The sequence below is a fragment of the Hordeum vulgare genome, chromosome 3H (assembly GCF_904849725.1).
Source record: "Hordeum vulgare subsp. vulgare chromosome 3H, MorexV3_pseudomolecules_assembly, whole genome shotgun sequence".
Lineage (NCBI taxonomy): Eukaryota > Viridiplantae > Streptophyta > Magnoliopsida > Poales > Poaceae > Hordeum > Hordeum vulgare.
The window spans coordinates 611,983,335-611,999,673 of NC_058520.1; the positions used below are offsets into that span (position 1 = coordinate 611,983,335).

At 45.5% G+C, this 16,339-nt stretch overlaps 2 protein-coding genes across 2 annotated transcripts; both read right to left on the bottom strand.

The window, feature by feature from the left end:
• Positions 1-988: 988 nt before the first annotated feature.
• LOC123445655 lies at positions 989-4,417 on the bottom strand. Its single transcript, XM_045122669.1, has 2 exons — positions 4,110-4,417; positions 989-1,339 (listed from the first exon to the last, which is right to left on the bottom strand). Exons 1-2 carry the CDS (start codon positions 4,344-4,346, stop codon positions 1,223-1,225), a joined length of 354 nt encoding a protein of 117 aa, XP_044978604.1. The 5' UTR covers positions 4,347-4,417; the 3' UTR covers positions 989-1,222.
• Positions 4,418-8,485: 4,068 nt separating this feature from the next.
• LOC123445656 (UDP-D-apiose/UDP-D-xylose synthase) lies at positions 8,486-12,522 on the bottom strand. Its single transcript, XM_045122670.1, has 9 exons — positions 12,075-12,522; positions 11,752-11,844; positions 11,531-11,638; positions 9,768-9,882; positions 9,546-9,679; positions 9,349-9,450; positions 9,158-9,250; positions 8,941-9,076; positions 8,486-8,822 (listed from the first exon to the last, which is right to left on the bottom strand). Exons 1-9 carry the CDS (start codon positions 12,345-12,347, stop codon positions 8,701-8,703), a joined length of 1,176 nt encoding a protein of 391 aa, XP_044978605.1. The 5' UTR covers positions 12,348-12,522; the 3' UTR covers positions 8,486-8,700.
• Between the last annotated feature and the right edge of the window lie 3,817 nt (positions 12,523-16,339).

Here is a 16,339-nt window from a genome sequence, read left to right on the forward strand (position 1 = left end):
TCATGTGTCAGAATCATGAGTTGGTCGCTGAGATCTTATGAATTTTACCTCTAGCCTTAGGCCCTGTTTGGGACTGCTCTGCTCCATCAAAAACAGCTCCGTTCCACCAAATCCATTTTGGAGCACTTTCATACGAAAGTTGTAGCTCTTTTTTTTTAGCGGGGAAAGTTGTAGCTCTTTCAAAGATAATGTTTGGCTTTTCTCCAGCTTCAGCTTCACGAATGGAAAATTTGGTGAAAGGATCTATTTGATTGGATGAGAGGGGAGAAACGAAGGGGTATCCACTTACGGATGGCAGTGGTGGATAATTTCGCTTCAACTCCAGCTTCTACAGTTTTATGGAGCACCTCCTAGAGAGTTTCATAAAAAACAGAAAGTTGGACCCCATATTCTAATTTTTTTGTGAAGCTGTATATCGTGAAGCTACCCCGTTTGGCTTATGTTTTTTAGAGCGGAGCTGAATTTTTTGGAATAGAGCAGTCTCAAACAGGCCCTAAAGGCTTTGTTGTTGTTAAAAAATAAGTGGGTAGGGTTTCATGAGCACAAAAATGTAGCCATACTGTACCCATGACTAATCAGGTAGAGTTTTGGCACTATCTATGAACACAAAAATATGCCTATACCCTATCCGCGGGTACCCAGGGGTACCCATACCCATGGTTACAATTGTCATCCATATACGCAATATTGAACCAATGCATTTACTGCCTGAAGAAATAATGGCTGCGGTCATATATGATTCGTGCTCGAAAAACATGCCAGGTTTTTCTCAGGCACTGCATAGCTAGTTGGCTCATCACTCTTCAACACATACTCCCCCCCATTCCTAAATACAAGCTTTTTTAGAGATTTTACTATAGACTATATACGAATGTTTTAGAGTGTAGATTCAATCATTTTGCTCCGTATGTAGTCAGGTAGTGAAATCTCTACAAAGACCTATATTTAGGAATGGAGGGAGTACTATTCAGTAGAAGCACAAATTTCATAAACAAGGAACCAACAGTACGTACGATTGGAAGCACACATGCCGCTTGCTGCGAATCCATACATTATCCGGTTACACAGCGACAATGGTGGGAGCAAAAACCCGTCAGCTCGTCGTCACCACCACCGCTACCCATGAGGGGAAGTTCGGAGACGTTCATCTACTTTGCTGCAACTAACAGCAGTGATTCAGACTGGAAGCGGAGCCCCGTCCCTGCAGTGGCAGGAGCTAAACCTAGGATGAAGCAGCAGGCGGCGGCAACTGGCCATCTGCGGAGTCGTCTCGGTCCTTGCTCTCCTTCCACTTGGCCCAGCCCCATCGCGCCACGAGGAACGCTCCCAGCGCATACACCTGCAAGAGTAACAGCGCGAATGAATGATGGCTTGATCTTGAACCAGAAAAACAGAGGATGAGGTGATGGTATCTCTGAAGAGCAAATGACCACCAGACGGCCATATACTGCAGCAGTATATTTGCTGGTAGATCACAGGAAACTAGAGGGATAGAGGTTATATGAGGGAGTGCCCAGATTTCTCAGAACTTAATTAAGACAGTAAACAGCAACTGACAAAAAAACAGGAATATGCTCTGCATCAACTAGATGAACCAAATCAGAGCTTCTTAAAGAACTCAGAATCATGTGTTAAAAGAAAAAGGAACTCAGAATCATCACTGTCTCTGTAAGCGTAAGAAGACATAACAACTGATGTCTCACACAACCTTCACAGATACGTGATCGCTTAGAACCCCAGTGGCCTCAAAGCGGGTCAACTGTTACTAAATCCAGCGCCAAGTAAACATAGAATTGCTACATCCACATTATACATGCCATGCTCGATTTTGGAAGCAGAGATGGTTCGAGAGCGACACACTATGAAGTAGTTTACATTTGTATCCCATACCAAACGCGTAAACAGAAGCCTACAATGTAGTTTTGAACAACAAAACTACACAGGATATGCTGTGCTGATTAGTTATTGTAGCACCATTTTCATCTAAGAAGCACAAAACAGAGGATATGCTGTGCTGATTTCATTGAAGACACATGAGCAGAAATACGCAGTACTCCCTCCGTAAAGAATGACTGACCACATGATCGCATACCGCAGTGAAATATTCGCCGGCAGATCACAGGAAACTAGAGGTATACATGTGGGTTCTCTGAAGGAAAGTCCTAATTTATGTGAACTTAAGACAGTAAACACCAGCTGACAGAAAACAGTAAGATGCTCTGCATCAACTAGATGAATGTAATCAAAGCTTCTTACTGAACTTATGATCATTACTGCCTTTGTAAGCAGGCGAAGACATAACGAATGATGTCTCACAGAACCTTCAGAGATACGTAATCGCTTCAAACCCTAGTGACCTCAAAGTGGATGGTGGTTACTAAATGGACCATCAAGTGAACATAGAATTGCTACATCCACAATATACTTGCCATGCTCTGGATGGGTCTGCTGATTTCTATATGCTTACGACAGTAAACTACAACAGACAGAAAACAGTAATATGATCTACATTAACTAGATGAACCAAATCAAAGCTTCTGACTAAACGTAGAATCATAACTGTCTTTGTAAGCGGAAGAAGACATAACAAATGATGTCTCACAGAGCCATCATAGATTTGTAATCGCTTCAAACCCCAGTGACCTCGATGTGGTTAGTGGCTACTAAATAGAGCATCAAGTAAACATGGAATTGCTACATCCACATTATACTTGCCATGCTCTTTGTGGGTGTGCTGATTTATCTGACTTACAACAGTAAACAGCAACTGACAAAAAACAGTAATATAATCTACATCAACTAGATGAACCAAATCAAAGCTTATGACCAAAATTAAAATCATCACTGTCTCTGTAAGTGGACAAATACATAACAAACGATGTCTCACAGAACATTCGGCCCCAGTGACCCCGGGCGCAAAGTGGTTAGTGATTAATAAATCCAGCAACAAGTACATGCAAAATTGCACTGCATCCACATTGTACTTGCCATGCTCGATTTTAGAAACAGTAATGGTAGAATATCCAGTTTTCAACTTCAAAAGCAACACGCCAGAAAGTAGTATAGGTGCGTGCCCCATAACGAACACCTAAACAGAAGCCTAGAGTAAGGCTCGAACAACGGTAAGATCGTGATGCATGTAGCGCAGGTTACACCCAATTCTGCAATCTATACTAGAGCACTCTCCATGTTTCTGGAAATAAGATGTCACTAGTAGCAAAAACTGTGGCTTGATAGCTGATGTAGCGCTAGCGCATATGCATAGTGCAGTAATTTAAATATTTAATCACCAGGAAATCACACTAAATCAAAGGCAGGGGTTCTCTGAAGAAATATGTTGGTGTCTTAACGCTAGAGACCCAGCTGGCAGTTCATCAATCAACTAGACGAAGCAAGTCAAAGCTTCTTATTGGACTTAAAATCGATTATTGGCTGGCTACTGAATCCAGCACCAACCATACATAAAACTGCACTGCATCCACGTTATACTTTCCATGCTCAACTCTGGAAGGCGGAGATGGTAAATCCTCCTGTTCTGAAGTTGAAAAGCGACACACTAGGCCGTGGTTCAGGTCCATGCCCCATAATCCCCAAACGGAACGCCTAAACGGCGGCCTGCAGCATAGTTCCGACCAACGGGAGCTCCTCCCGATTTCCGCAAACTATCATAGAGCAACCACAAGCTTCCTGGCAGTAAGAAGAGAGCGACGGTGGAAGGCGAGACCTGGCAGCTGTTCTAGCCCGCATTCCGGGGCATGAAAAAACAAAGGGGCCGATCAGCTAGCACTATGCAGTTCATGAGTAGGAACCAGTTCAGTTTGGTGTGAATAGACCACATCACATCACATCACTCCGCAATCCCCACCTGGACGCAACTGCTAACTAATGGAGCCTCCTATGTCAGTAACCTAGGAAGGATCTGGGAGGGCGGGAGGCAGGCAGGCAACCATGGATAGCGGATTTGGGTGGGGTTTCCTCTTCTACTTTCAGGCTCGGCCATGGGATAGTACGTAACAAATAAGCAATTTTTTTCAAACGAGTAACAAATAAGCAATCGCTATGGCGGGGAACCGGCCGGACGGCGAGCGAAGGCGGCGATGTATACGTACCTGCCAGAGATTGCGGGGGGCGGCCATGTCCTCCTCCACGCCCTCGCCGGCGGTGGCCGGCGGCGGCGGCAGGTCCTCCTCCTCCAGCTTAATCGGCGGCGGCTGCCTGGCCGTGTGCTGCGCGGCGGCGGGGAAGAACCGCACGGTGGACGGCGGGGCCCCTCCCCCGCCCCCGGCGTCGGCCTCCTCTGGCTTCTTCGCCTGCTCCGGCGCGGTCGCGCTCCCGGCGTTGCCCATCTCCTGCCGGCGTTCCTCTCCCTCGGCGATAAGATTCGTGCGGTGCGGTGCGGCTCGGGTCAGACTTGCGCCGCTTTGATTAAGGCCAAGCTTATTTACAATAACTAGACGATGCCGGGCGCGTTGCGACGAAACCTTGTTAAAAAAATGTATGAATAAGTAATAGAAGATTAAAATTAATGCAAAAACAAATACTCCTTCTTATATGACCTAATTTCTTGGAAGAAAATAATGCATGAGATGGTATGTTTTGCATGAAGAGATTAATAAAAAAAATAACTTATGATCCCATGCATAATTTGATGATGTAGCATTGTTGCATAAAAAAATAGCTAATGGGTTGTAGCTATTTAAGAATAGATAAAAAACAAATATAAAACTTTCTTACATGACTTAATTCCTTGGAAAAAAATAATGGATGAGGTGGTATGTTTTGCATGAAGAGATTAATGGAAAAAATAACTTATGACTCCATGCATGATTTGATAATGTGGCATTGTTGCATGAAAAAAAATTAGCTAATGGATTGCAACTATTTAAGAATAGATGATACGACTAGTATCCCTAATAGTGCTACTTATGTCCAAAAAACCCTCAACATTTAAAACAAACTTACGTGTCCAAACAAAAGAAAACAATGCAATCTATGAGAATTTTATCTTTATGTGATAGTGCAGAGAGCTTGACATGGAAGGAGTACGTATAGAGAGATCTGAAGGACTGGAGTATCAACAAACAACTAGTCATGACAAGGATGCGTGAAAACTTGCTATTCAGGGGTCAGAACCTGAGTTGGTCGCGAAGTCTTTGTTGTTGTTGTTGATGATATTGCGGAGAGCTTCAATTTTTCTAGAAAAATAGTGGGTCGACGGATTTTATAGGACATGGTTCTAGGCGCACCGGATAAAAACATTTTAAATGTAAAAAAATTATCAGAAATTCAAACAATTTTGAAACCTTTTGTGGCGGACATGGTCATGTGTTTTACTCGCATAAGAAGTTTATGCGAAGAACTGACTTCCGTAGTCTTTTGGGTGGAATGAAATAATGAAATTGTAACTTTCAGAAAACTTGAATAGTAATGTGTACAAAAGCAAAGAAAAATAGCCTGATTGTACATCAATATATGGATGACCATGATGGATTTTACCGAGTACATATGACACATGTCTCTTCCCCACTTTTGCTTTTGTCTTTTTTTCCTCCATAATTGATTTGGAACCACAAAGTAGATCTTGCCACATTTGTTTCTTTTCGAAGGCTAACCAAACTAGGCTCTTTTGGAAGGCTAGCCCAATTAGCAACTTTTTCAAGCATTTAACCATAGACAGATTAGAACAAAACAGGGACAACGCTCAAAACATAAATGGAAAAAGCTTGGGAACAACAGGCTGATAATTAGGCACACGCGGCCATCTCTGCAACCGTCGGATCCTGCTATGATTAAACGGTGTGCAGTATATCCCTCCCATGCACGAAGAAAGCTGAGGTTTGCAACATGGACCGAGTTGCAAACACAAGACCTTAACTAAGAAAGTGTTGCAACCCTCTACATACTCAGTATGTGTACACCCTTCTCCCATCTTATCTCCCGTTGAGATCACGAGAGCAACCGTCTTTCACTTTTTTTTTACCATGACCCTCTTTTGTCTTCCACCTCGGAGAGCTTGCCCAAGTCCCATGCGCTGCTAACAAAAGTGCGCAAACCAACTACCATGCTTTCCAATGCACTTGCATGCCACCACACCGGTTGATGCCCTTGTGACACGTGACTGTTACAGTCGCAGCATGGGTTGCGTTGCAAAAGGGTTGTTTTGTCCGTGATCGCAACATGGACATTATAACACTAGTCTTTGTTTCAGAGAAAAAACAACAACAACAACAACAACAACAACCAAGCCTTTCAGTCCGAAACAAGTTGGGGTAGGCTAGAGTTGAAACCCATAAGATCTCGAAGCCAAGTCATGGCTCTGGAACGTGGATAGCTAACTTCCACACACCCCTGTCCATGACTAAGTCTTTGTCGATATTCCAAACCTTCAGGTCTCTCTTAACGGACTCCTCCCATGTCAAGTTTGATCTACCACGACATTCTCAGCACGCTTTATCCATCCGCTATGCACCGGCACTTCCTGTGGCCTCCGTTGAATATGTCCAAACCATCTGAGACGATGCTGGACCAGCTTCTCTTCAATCGGTGCTACCCCAAGTCTCTCTCGTATATCGGCATTCCGTACCGATCCTTCCTTGTGTGGCCACATATCCATCTCAACATGCGCATCTCTGCTACACCTAACTGTTGGATATGTCGTCTCTTGGTTGGCCAACACTCCGCGCCATACAACATCACAGGTCGGATAGCTGTCCTATAAAACCTGCCTTTTAGCTTTTGTGGCACTCTCTTGTCACAGAGTACGCCAGAAGCTTGGCGCCACTTCATCCACCCAGCCTTGATTCGGTGGCCCACGTCTTCATCGATATCGCCATCCTTCTGCAACATGGACCCCAATTATTGAAACGTGTCTCCCTTCGGTACCACCTGCCCACCAAGGCTAACCTCTCCATCCTCGTGCCTAGTAGCACTAAAACTGCACCTCATGTATTCAGTTTTAGTTCTACTAAGCCTAAAACCTTTCGATTCTAGAGTCCGCCTCCATAACTCTAACTTTCTATTAACCCCCGTTCGGCTATCATCGACTAGCACCACAACATCCGCAAAGAGCATACACCATGGGATATCTCCTTGTATATCCCTTGTGACCTCATCCATCACCAAATCAAAAAGATAAGGGCTCAAAGCTGACCCTTGGTGTAGCCCTATTCTAATCGGAAAGTCATCGGTGTCGCCATCACTTGTTCGAACACTTGTCACAACATTATCATACATATCCTTGATGAGGGTAATGTACTTTATTGGGACTTTGTGTTTCTCCAAGGCCCGCCACATGACATTCCGAGGTATCTTATCATAGGCCTTCTCCAAATCAATGAACACCATATGAAGGTCCTTCTTTTGCTCCATGTATCTCTCCATCAGCTGTCGTACCAAGAAGATGGCTTCCATGGTAGACCTCGCACAAAGCACATGCTGGTATCATCAAATGAGTCGTCTAACTCAATGGTAGAGCTGTCAACCTTTCCATTGTAAAGGTTGTCAAAGTACTCCCGCCATCTACACTTGATCGCCTCACCCTTCACAAGAAGCTGATCATCTCCGTCCTTGATGCATTTGACTTCGCCGACATCCCTCGTCTTCCTCTCCCTAATCTTGGCCATCTTATAGATGTCCCTTTCGCCTTCCTTAGTGTTTAAACGTTGGTAGAGGTCCTCATACGCCTGACCTCTCGCTTCACTCACCGCCCGCTTTGCAGCCTTCTTCGCCACCTTATACTTCTCCATGTTAGCTGCACGCCTGTCCTAATATAGGAATCTGAAACAGTTCTTCTTCTCCCTAATAACCTTGTGGACCTCATCGTTCCACCACCAAGTGTCCTTAGCTTTAGAGAAAAAAACAGTTGAGAGAAAATTTGATGAGGGCCAAGCAGAACAAGGATCATGTTGCGGATATCAGACAGCTATCTGGTTCCATTCAACGACTGCAGAGGCCGTGAATCTTCAGATTATCATCGGGTGCACACATAGTGCTGCACAAACTAAATTGGAAGTTACGCCAAAGTTCTTTGTAGTCTATAGCTTCACTGTTTTGCATCATCACGACTGAGATGGTTTAAGGCACACAATGCTGTATTTCTGTGTACTGGCAGCCTGAAGAACCAAATTCACACAATCAGGAAAACTGCTACTACCTCTGTACCGAAATACTTGTAGTTGGGGGGAACTTGTACTCAACTAGTACAAGTTCCCCCCAACTACAAGTATTTCGGTACGAAGGGAGTAGTTTGCACACTATGTAGCCAGAGAGATCATTCGTACCATTATTGTTCATATTACCACTGTGACTGAATGAAGCTCACTAACCAAAGGGGTTGAAGCTTAAAACTCAACATCAACTCCGCTGAAAACTAGTAAAGTTTGCCAGGCCGTAATCTCACATCATCATCAACTATGCCGAACAAGAACATATCTCTCTCTCTTACTAACAGCAAAAGAATAGCACGGGAGGTGCAACCAACCAAACATAACAAACACTGCCACCACAGGTATGATAGATACTCAGATACTCGGTCCCTTTTGCCCGATATAGGGTTACACAACGACGAATCTAGGTAAGATAAGAAGATAGGTGGTGGGATCTAGAGGCGCGACAAAAACGACGGTGGTTTCACTATGACATCCGTATCCGGCTTCCAAAAGATCAAGAGGGCCGTGGCCGAGGCGGGCGTGCCGTCGTCGTCTAGCTTGACGGCGTCGCCGTGGCCAGACACATCTGTGTCTTGACGGCTTCCTTGTATGTCTTGTGCTGGTAGGTCAGAGTCGTCTCCAGCAGGTCCTTGAGAGGGGTCTTGGGGTTCCACCCTGCATTTTGTTTAACGTTCGTGCGTTTGGAGATCAGACATTTGATACTACTAACAAATCAGGAGGATAATGAAAGGCAGAACAAAGACACTGCCACTGGGACAAGTGGTATATGTACCTAGCTGCTTGTTGATCAGGGTCATGTCGGGGATCCTCTTGTCGCTGTCGTCGTACCCTTCGCCGTAGAATTCTTTCGCGCTCACGTCGATCACAGGCTCCTCCAGCGGGGGCTCTCCTGAGACCTTAGCATAGACCTGCAGATGAATGTGATGTGCGATTCAGAAGAGACAGAGCAACACATCATACAGTTATTATTGATGTGTCAATGGCAATACCTCTGTCATCATTTCAGCCAACTCCCTAACAGTGACTTCATTGTCAGGGTTCCCAACGTTGAATATATGACCATTGGCTCGAGCAGGGTTTTCCTTCGACAAAAGAAAACAGAGATTTAAGTTCCACTGATGCGGTAGATACTGAGGAGGAGCATCAGAAAACAGATCGGAGACAAACAGACAAGACATACAATCATCAGAAGAACAGCTTCAATGGCATCCTTGATGTAAACAAAAGTTCTCTGGGACTCGCCGCCATCGACGAGCTTCAGGGGCTCTCTGCGTAGGAGATTCTGCATATCCATTGGCAAGGTATATCTTGTAAAAAAGAAGACTGAACACAGTGCAATGAAGGTATTCATCCAAAGCAAGGGATAAGTTTACATACGTTGCTGAAGCAAGCCAAAACCCGAGGAACACCCTCGCTAGGACCATCAACGCCAGGAATGAAGTCCATCCTTGGCCCAATCCAATTGAAAGGTCTCACGATCGTGAAATCAAGGCCATTTTCTGCGCCTTCAGCTGGGGGAAACTCAAATATACATGGTCAGAAAAAGTTTAAGGTTGCTACTGATGGCACAATCAACAAGTTGTAAGTTCCTCCACGCACCAAAAACAAGCCTCTCAATAAGCTGCTTTGCGCACGCATAGGACCATCTCTGTTTCACAATTGGACCAAAGATGCAGGGTGACTCATCTTCTGTCAGCACATAAAATTCAGCTTCCTGTTTGAAAGATAAAAGGCACATGGAGTATCAGCTGAACAGCCAGGTGTGATCATATGAATATGTGACTGACATGGGAAAAACACATCACTGACAACAAAACAAATTATTGTTACTGCTAGGCTGAGTATAGTATTGCTACGAAGATAAGAATCTGAAGAAAAGAATAGCAAAAATCTTGGTAACTCATGGTCTGGTTAGTTGAGTCTTTAAATGATGAAGCTCCAACTGAACAATTTGAATAAGAAAAGGGGAGTTATTTGTGGTAGCACGTTTTCCAAATTTCCACATCCACGTGCAATGACAGGCATAAGCATGACATGGCTTGAGCCAAAAAAATATTTCCAGCTAAAAGAGAGCAGACAATGTGAAATGACAGTATCCTCGCTTACAACTAGTCCTGGAAGGTACTATAGAATGGTACCGGACAATCAACGCAGACATATTAACAAACAAGCAACATAAGAAAAACCAACACTAAAACACGCAGGACATGGCTTGAACAATTAATTATTGTCAACCTAGAAAAGTAATAGCCTATATAAAATGACAGCATCGTTGCCCAGTGAGTTACCACAAAATGGTGCTAGGTGGATTAACCAATGTGCAACTTAAGACAGACCATCGCTAAAATGTAAAATCAATGTATGCAGTCAAACTTTGTTCTTCCTTTAAAGTCAAGACATGCCATAACCTTCACACCAAACAACAATACAATACATTATCCCAGTGCCAAGCAACAACCAACAAGGATTTTCAACTAGAATAATTCCACTCCCAACCAGCACCAAATCTAGGCCAACCGTTTATTTAAGGACTGTACTAAAAGGACAGGACAATTACATGTGAACATCAAATACAGGACAATTTAAGGAATGTACCATAAAAAGGTACTCCCCTCCGTTTCTTCAAAGTTTGACCAAGTTTATAGAAAATAGCATTGGCATTCACCATACGAAATCAATCATTAGATCCATCATGGAATATATTTTCATATTATATATTTATTTGCTATCGTAAATGTTGATATTCTTTGATATATTAAATTTGATCAAAGCATATGAAGTTTGATTTTGAACAAATCTAGTATGGGGATAAAAAAGAAATGGAGCAACTACTAGACAGATTAACCAATGAGCAACTCTTAAGACAGACCATCCACTAAAATGTAAAATCAATGTATGCAGTCAAACTGTGCTCTTCCTTAAAGCCAAGACATTCTATAAGCTTCAGGCCAAACCACGATTACAAGACATTATCCCAGTGTCAACCAACAACCAACATGGCTTCAACTAGAATAATTCCACTCCCAACCAACACCAAATCCAGGACAACCTTTTATTTAAGGACTATACTACAAAGAACTTAATAATTATTACAGGTGAGCATCGCAATCTATAGCAACCTGCACCAGATCCAATCATCCAATCAATTCCACCCGAATCCAATCCAACCCAATCAAATCCCTTTTCTTATTCAACCAACCAAAAAAAGGTTCAACCTACTACTTCAGAGCTCAGTCAAATACAACCACATTATCCACTGATGTCACTTGGTGAGTGACACACACACACACACACGCACGCATACAGCAAGTGCAGACAGATGGTGTGAGCAGGGGAGGGGAAGGGGATGTCATGTTCATCACCTTGCGGAGGGGGTGATCCTTGGGGAGGAAGCTGCCGATGGTCTTGCCATAGACCTCGCACGTGGAGAAGTGGATCAGACGCTTGCCGTTCTCCGAGCAGTACTTGACCTGCGCACGCAGCACCGACACGTGAGTCAGACATTCTTTGCTTGGCAACGCCGAAAGCGCCGAGGAGAATATAATCTTGGGGATTGGGTGGAGCGAGAGGTGAGAGCACGTACCACCGGGAGCGCGTCGATGAAGTTGCTGTAGATGGTGTCGAGCGGCCGCGTGTTGTAGTCCGCCGGCGTGCAGATCGCCGCCAGGTTTATCGTCTTCGCGGAGCAAGGGCAGATCCAACCACCGACACGCAAGAACAAAACCGTCAGCGGCTTTCCAGAATCTCAGGGGACGAACGCGGATATTATTATTTTTCGAGCGACGAACGCGCGAGTGGCAACCGAATCAAGAAACTGAATCCCAAGAAAATCGCTCAATTTTTTTCGCGGGCCAATCCGCCATTGGAGGCACCAGGAGAGGAAGGGGAGGGAGGGAGGGGAAGTACCAGATCGGCCATCTTGACGAGGCCCTCGAGGCGGGGGTCGTTCTTGATGTTGAGGCGGTGGAAGGAGATGCGCCCGGCGAGGTGGGGCGGCGGCGGGTCGACGAGGTGGCGGATCTTGTCGGAGTAGACGTCGACGGCGAGGACGACGTGCTGGGTCTCGGCCATGAGCTTCTCGCAGAGGTGGGAGCCGATGAAGCCGCCGGCGCCGATCATGCAGATGGTGAGCGGCGCCACGGCGCCGCCGTCCAGATCCACCCTGCCCCCGCTCGCCATGCTCTCCCTCGCTCCCCCGGCGGTCGCGCAGCGCGGTCGGGTGGACGGTCGGATCCGCGACGGGACGGGGAATGCGCGTGGGGATCGGGTCTGGTTGGATTTGGGCTGGGGTTATCTTTCTAATCCGGCGGCGATGTCGGTGGTACGGCGGGCTTCGATGGGGTGGTGCCGGTATTTAACGGAGGTGGGGGAGTGGAGTGGCCGATGGAAGGAAGGAATGGGGGTGGGGTGGGGTTGGGGCGGACTGGCCCACCGGACAGATCGAGATCCACACTGCTCCGTGGGCCCGAGCCTCTCCCCCCTTCCTATCTCGATTGGTTCTCTCTTTTTCTTTCTTCTTTCTTGGTCACAACTCACAAGTTTTCTAAGTTTCTGTTTGGGACTTTGGATACCTTTCTTCCTTGATACTTACGATGATGATGATTATGAATTGATTCAATTTGGTTGTAATGCATGAGTGGAGACACGTTGGCTTCTACCTTCGCTTTCTCTGGACTCCAAGCGCTATTTCACGCCTTTCAGATATGTGCATTCGGTGGGATGAGATGTCCCGTAGAGTATGAAGGTGTCTCTGGCGACTTCATCAGTCTCAAGATGATGTGTTGGCCGGTCTCTCGGAGATACTCGTAGGGACAAGGTGTGTGCACGTGGGTTTATTAAAGAAGTGTATGTGCATATGTATAAATGTCTGCGTGTGTATTATGTTTACAAAAATGTTTATAAATGTTTGCGGTGTTATTCGAGCCAACGAGAGGCTCGTGGAGTCCAAGTTGTCCGAGTGGCTTCGATCTCGTGTTGCGTCTTGACGTGATGCAAAGATGGGTTGCTCTTGGAGTGTCGCGGTGATGAAAGATACGGATATGCAGAAGACTATGGAGGATCTGGCGGGTTGCCGTTGGCCCTGGATATGGAGTTAAAGAGGCTCGGAAGGCTCCTCCGATCGATGTTCTTTATCTGGCTAGATCCAGCCTTCTACGGTCGTTGGTGGCTATCGTGTCTCGTTAACGCCTCCTGGCAAGGGGTTTCTTCGGTGTTGGACTAGCTTCTGGTGCTCTTCTTCTCTCGCGACGACGAAGATCATGTGTGCTTGGTAGTTGTGGCGAAGGCGGTATGCAACAGTGCAACCACTTGTATTTTCCTTGTTTTTGTTGCATGTATGTGTTTCATGTTTGTAACGTTACTACTATGAACTCAAGTAATGTATGTCTATGGTTGTACATCTTTTCGAAAATAGCATGTTGTAAAGAAAAATTTGAAATGTATTGTGTCAACATATTGGTTTGTACCCTCTATTTCTTTCGGCTCCAAGCGACGCCCAAAGAGAGGATTTTTGTCCTCTATGCCTTGTATTTTGTATGAGGACCCTCATATTGCACACATTCCCTTGGTAAGGTCACCGGGCGAACAATCGTTCCTTGCCGGAAACCATTCGAGCGGACACCACAATTTGGAAAATGCCCCCTCAACAAAACCTTTTCCAGCGAGTGTCTGGGAGTTTCCATTCTACAACAAATATATTTTTTCATCCTATTGCATATAGATTTGCCACATTGTGAAAAAAAAATCACCATGCTAGCATAAAAGATAGTTAGGAATTTGTCATGATGCAATAGAGTAATTGCCATGCGTCTTCAGGGATTTGCCACGATGCAACATGGATAGTTGCTAGAAAAAATAATTAAATTTCCGACATGTTCAGGATTCGCAATGTTGACAAAGAAAGTCACAATGCTAATATCAAAAGGGAACGAGTAAAAATTGTCAATGCTCTAAAAATAAAATTTGTCATTGTCGGAGGTGTTTGCCCATATTGCCATTGTTGACACTAAATATTGGTACAGTCATAAAAGTAGCTTAATCTATGTCATGATTAATTCATACTTTTGATTCAAAATCACCTTTGGATATTTCTTTCTGAGAAGACCAATATGGATACAAAGATGGTCCAAAACGGAGATTGGATGCAAAAGTTATGACAATTTGAGAGGTGTTCGTGTTGACATCAGATTATAAAATGACATGGAACTCAATTAATATGACCTCGGATGGAAATAGTTTCAGCATAAAAGATGTGTGTATCGTCGAAACGGTCGATTTTGATATAAAAATCATCTTAATCTGAGGAAATATGCATTCTGTGGAGCCAAAACTAGGTCAGGAACACAAACTACAAAGTCATTTCGGACCAACTGAGTTGATTTGACTTGGTGAGACCAAGTTGACTCGGTAATTTCGAGTGAAACCACTCAGAAATTCCGAGTGAGATGAAAAAGATTACAGAAAGCTGGCCACGTCCACTCGGTGTGACCGAGTGGACACTTGGAGGCTCCGAGTTCATCCGGAAAATTGCCAAAGTTTTCTGTCCGAGTTAGGTTAGGTCCTCCAGTTCTTTGTTCGGAGGCCAGTTCTGGAGTCCGTTTGGGGCTCCGGAGAGGGGAATCTTCGGTCCTCGTCATCACCAACCTCTCGTCATCGCCAATTCCATGATGATCCTCACTAGGAGTGAGTAATCTCTTCGTAGGCTTGTTGGTCGGTGTAAGGTTGGATGAGATCGATCATGTAATCGAGTTAGTTTTGTTAGGGCTTGATCCCTAGTATCCACTATGTTCTAAGATTGATGTTGCTATGAGTTTGCTATGCTTTATGCTTGTCACTAGGGCCCGAGTGCCATGATTTCAGATCTGAACCGTTTATGTTTTCACCAATATATTTGTGTTTTAGATCCGATCTTGCAAGTTGTATGCACCTGCTATGTGTTATGATCTGCATCCCCAGGGTGACAATAACTGGGATTCTTTCCGGTGATTACCTTAGTTTGAGGAGTTCATGTATATTGGGGAACGTGGTACGGGAAACAAAAAATTTCCTACGCACACGCAATACCTATCATGGTGATGTCCATCTACGAGATGGGATTTCCGATCTATGTACCCTTGTAGATCGCACAGCAGAAGCGTTAAGAAACGCGGTTGATGTAGTGGAACGTCCTCACGTCCCTCGATTCGCCCCGCGAACCGTCCCGCGAACCGTCCCACAAACCGTCCCGCGATCCGTCCCACGATCCGCCCCGATCTAGTGCCGAACGGACGGCACCTCCGCGTTCAGCACACGTACAACGCGACGATGATCTCGACCTTCTTGATCCAGCAAGAGAGATGGAGAGGTAGATGAGTTCTCCGGCAGCGTGACGCCGCTCCGGAGGTTGGTGATGATCTATTCTAGCAGGGCTCCGCCCGAGCTCCGCAGAAACACGATCTAGAGGAAAAACCGTGGAGGTATGTGGTCGGGCTGCCGTGGCAAAGTTGTCTCAAATCAGCCCTAATACCTCAGTATATATAGGAGGGAGGGGGAGGGCCTTGCCTTGAGGCTCAAGAGATCCCCAAGGGGTCGGCCGAACCAAGGGGAGGAGGAATCCTCCTCCAATCCTAGTCCAACTAGGATTGGAAGGTGGAGTCCTTCCCTGCCTTCCCACTTCCCTTTTTTTCATTTGATTTCTTTATCTCCTGCGCATAGGGCCTCTTGGGCTGCCCAGGTTGGTGCGGCACCCCTAAGTCCTATGGGCTTCCCTCGGGTGGGCTGCCCCCCCCCCCACCCCCCCGGTGAACATCCGGAACCCATTCGTCACTCCCGGTACATTCACGCTAATGCCCGAAAACTTTCCGTTGATCAAATGAGGTCATCCTATATATCAATCTTCATCTCCGGACCATTCCGTAAACCCTCGTGACGTCCGTGATCTCATCCGGGACTCCGAACAACATTCGGTAACCAACCATATAACTCAAATATGCATAAAACATCGACGAACCTTAAGTGTGCAGACCCTGCGGGTTCGAGAACTATGTAGACATGACCCGAGGGACTCCTCGGTCAATATCCACTAGTGGAGAAAGGGGTATTAGAACCGGTTGGTAAGGGCCTTTGGACCCGGATACACATCCGGTGCTACGTATCCGGGACTAAAGCCCCCCCCCTTTAGCACCGGTCTCTTA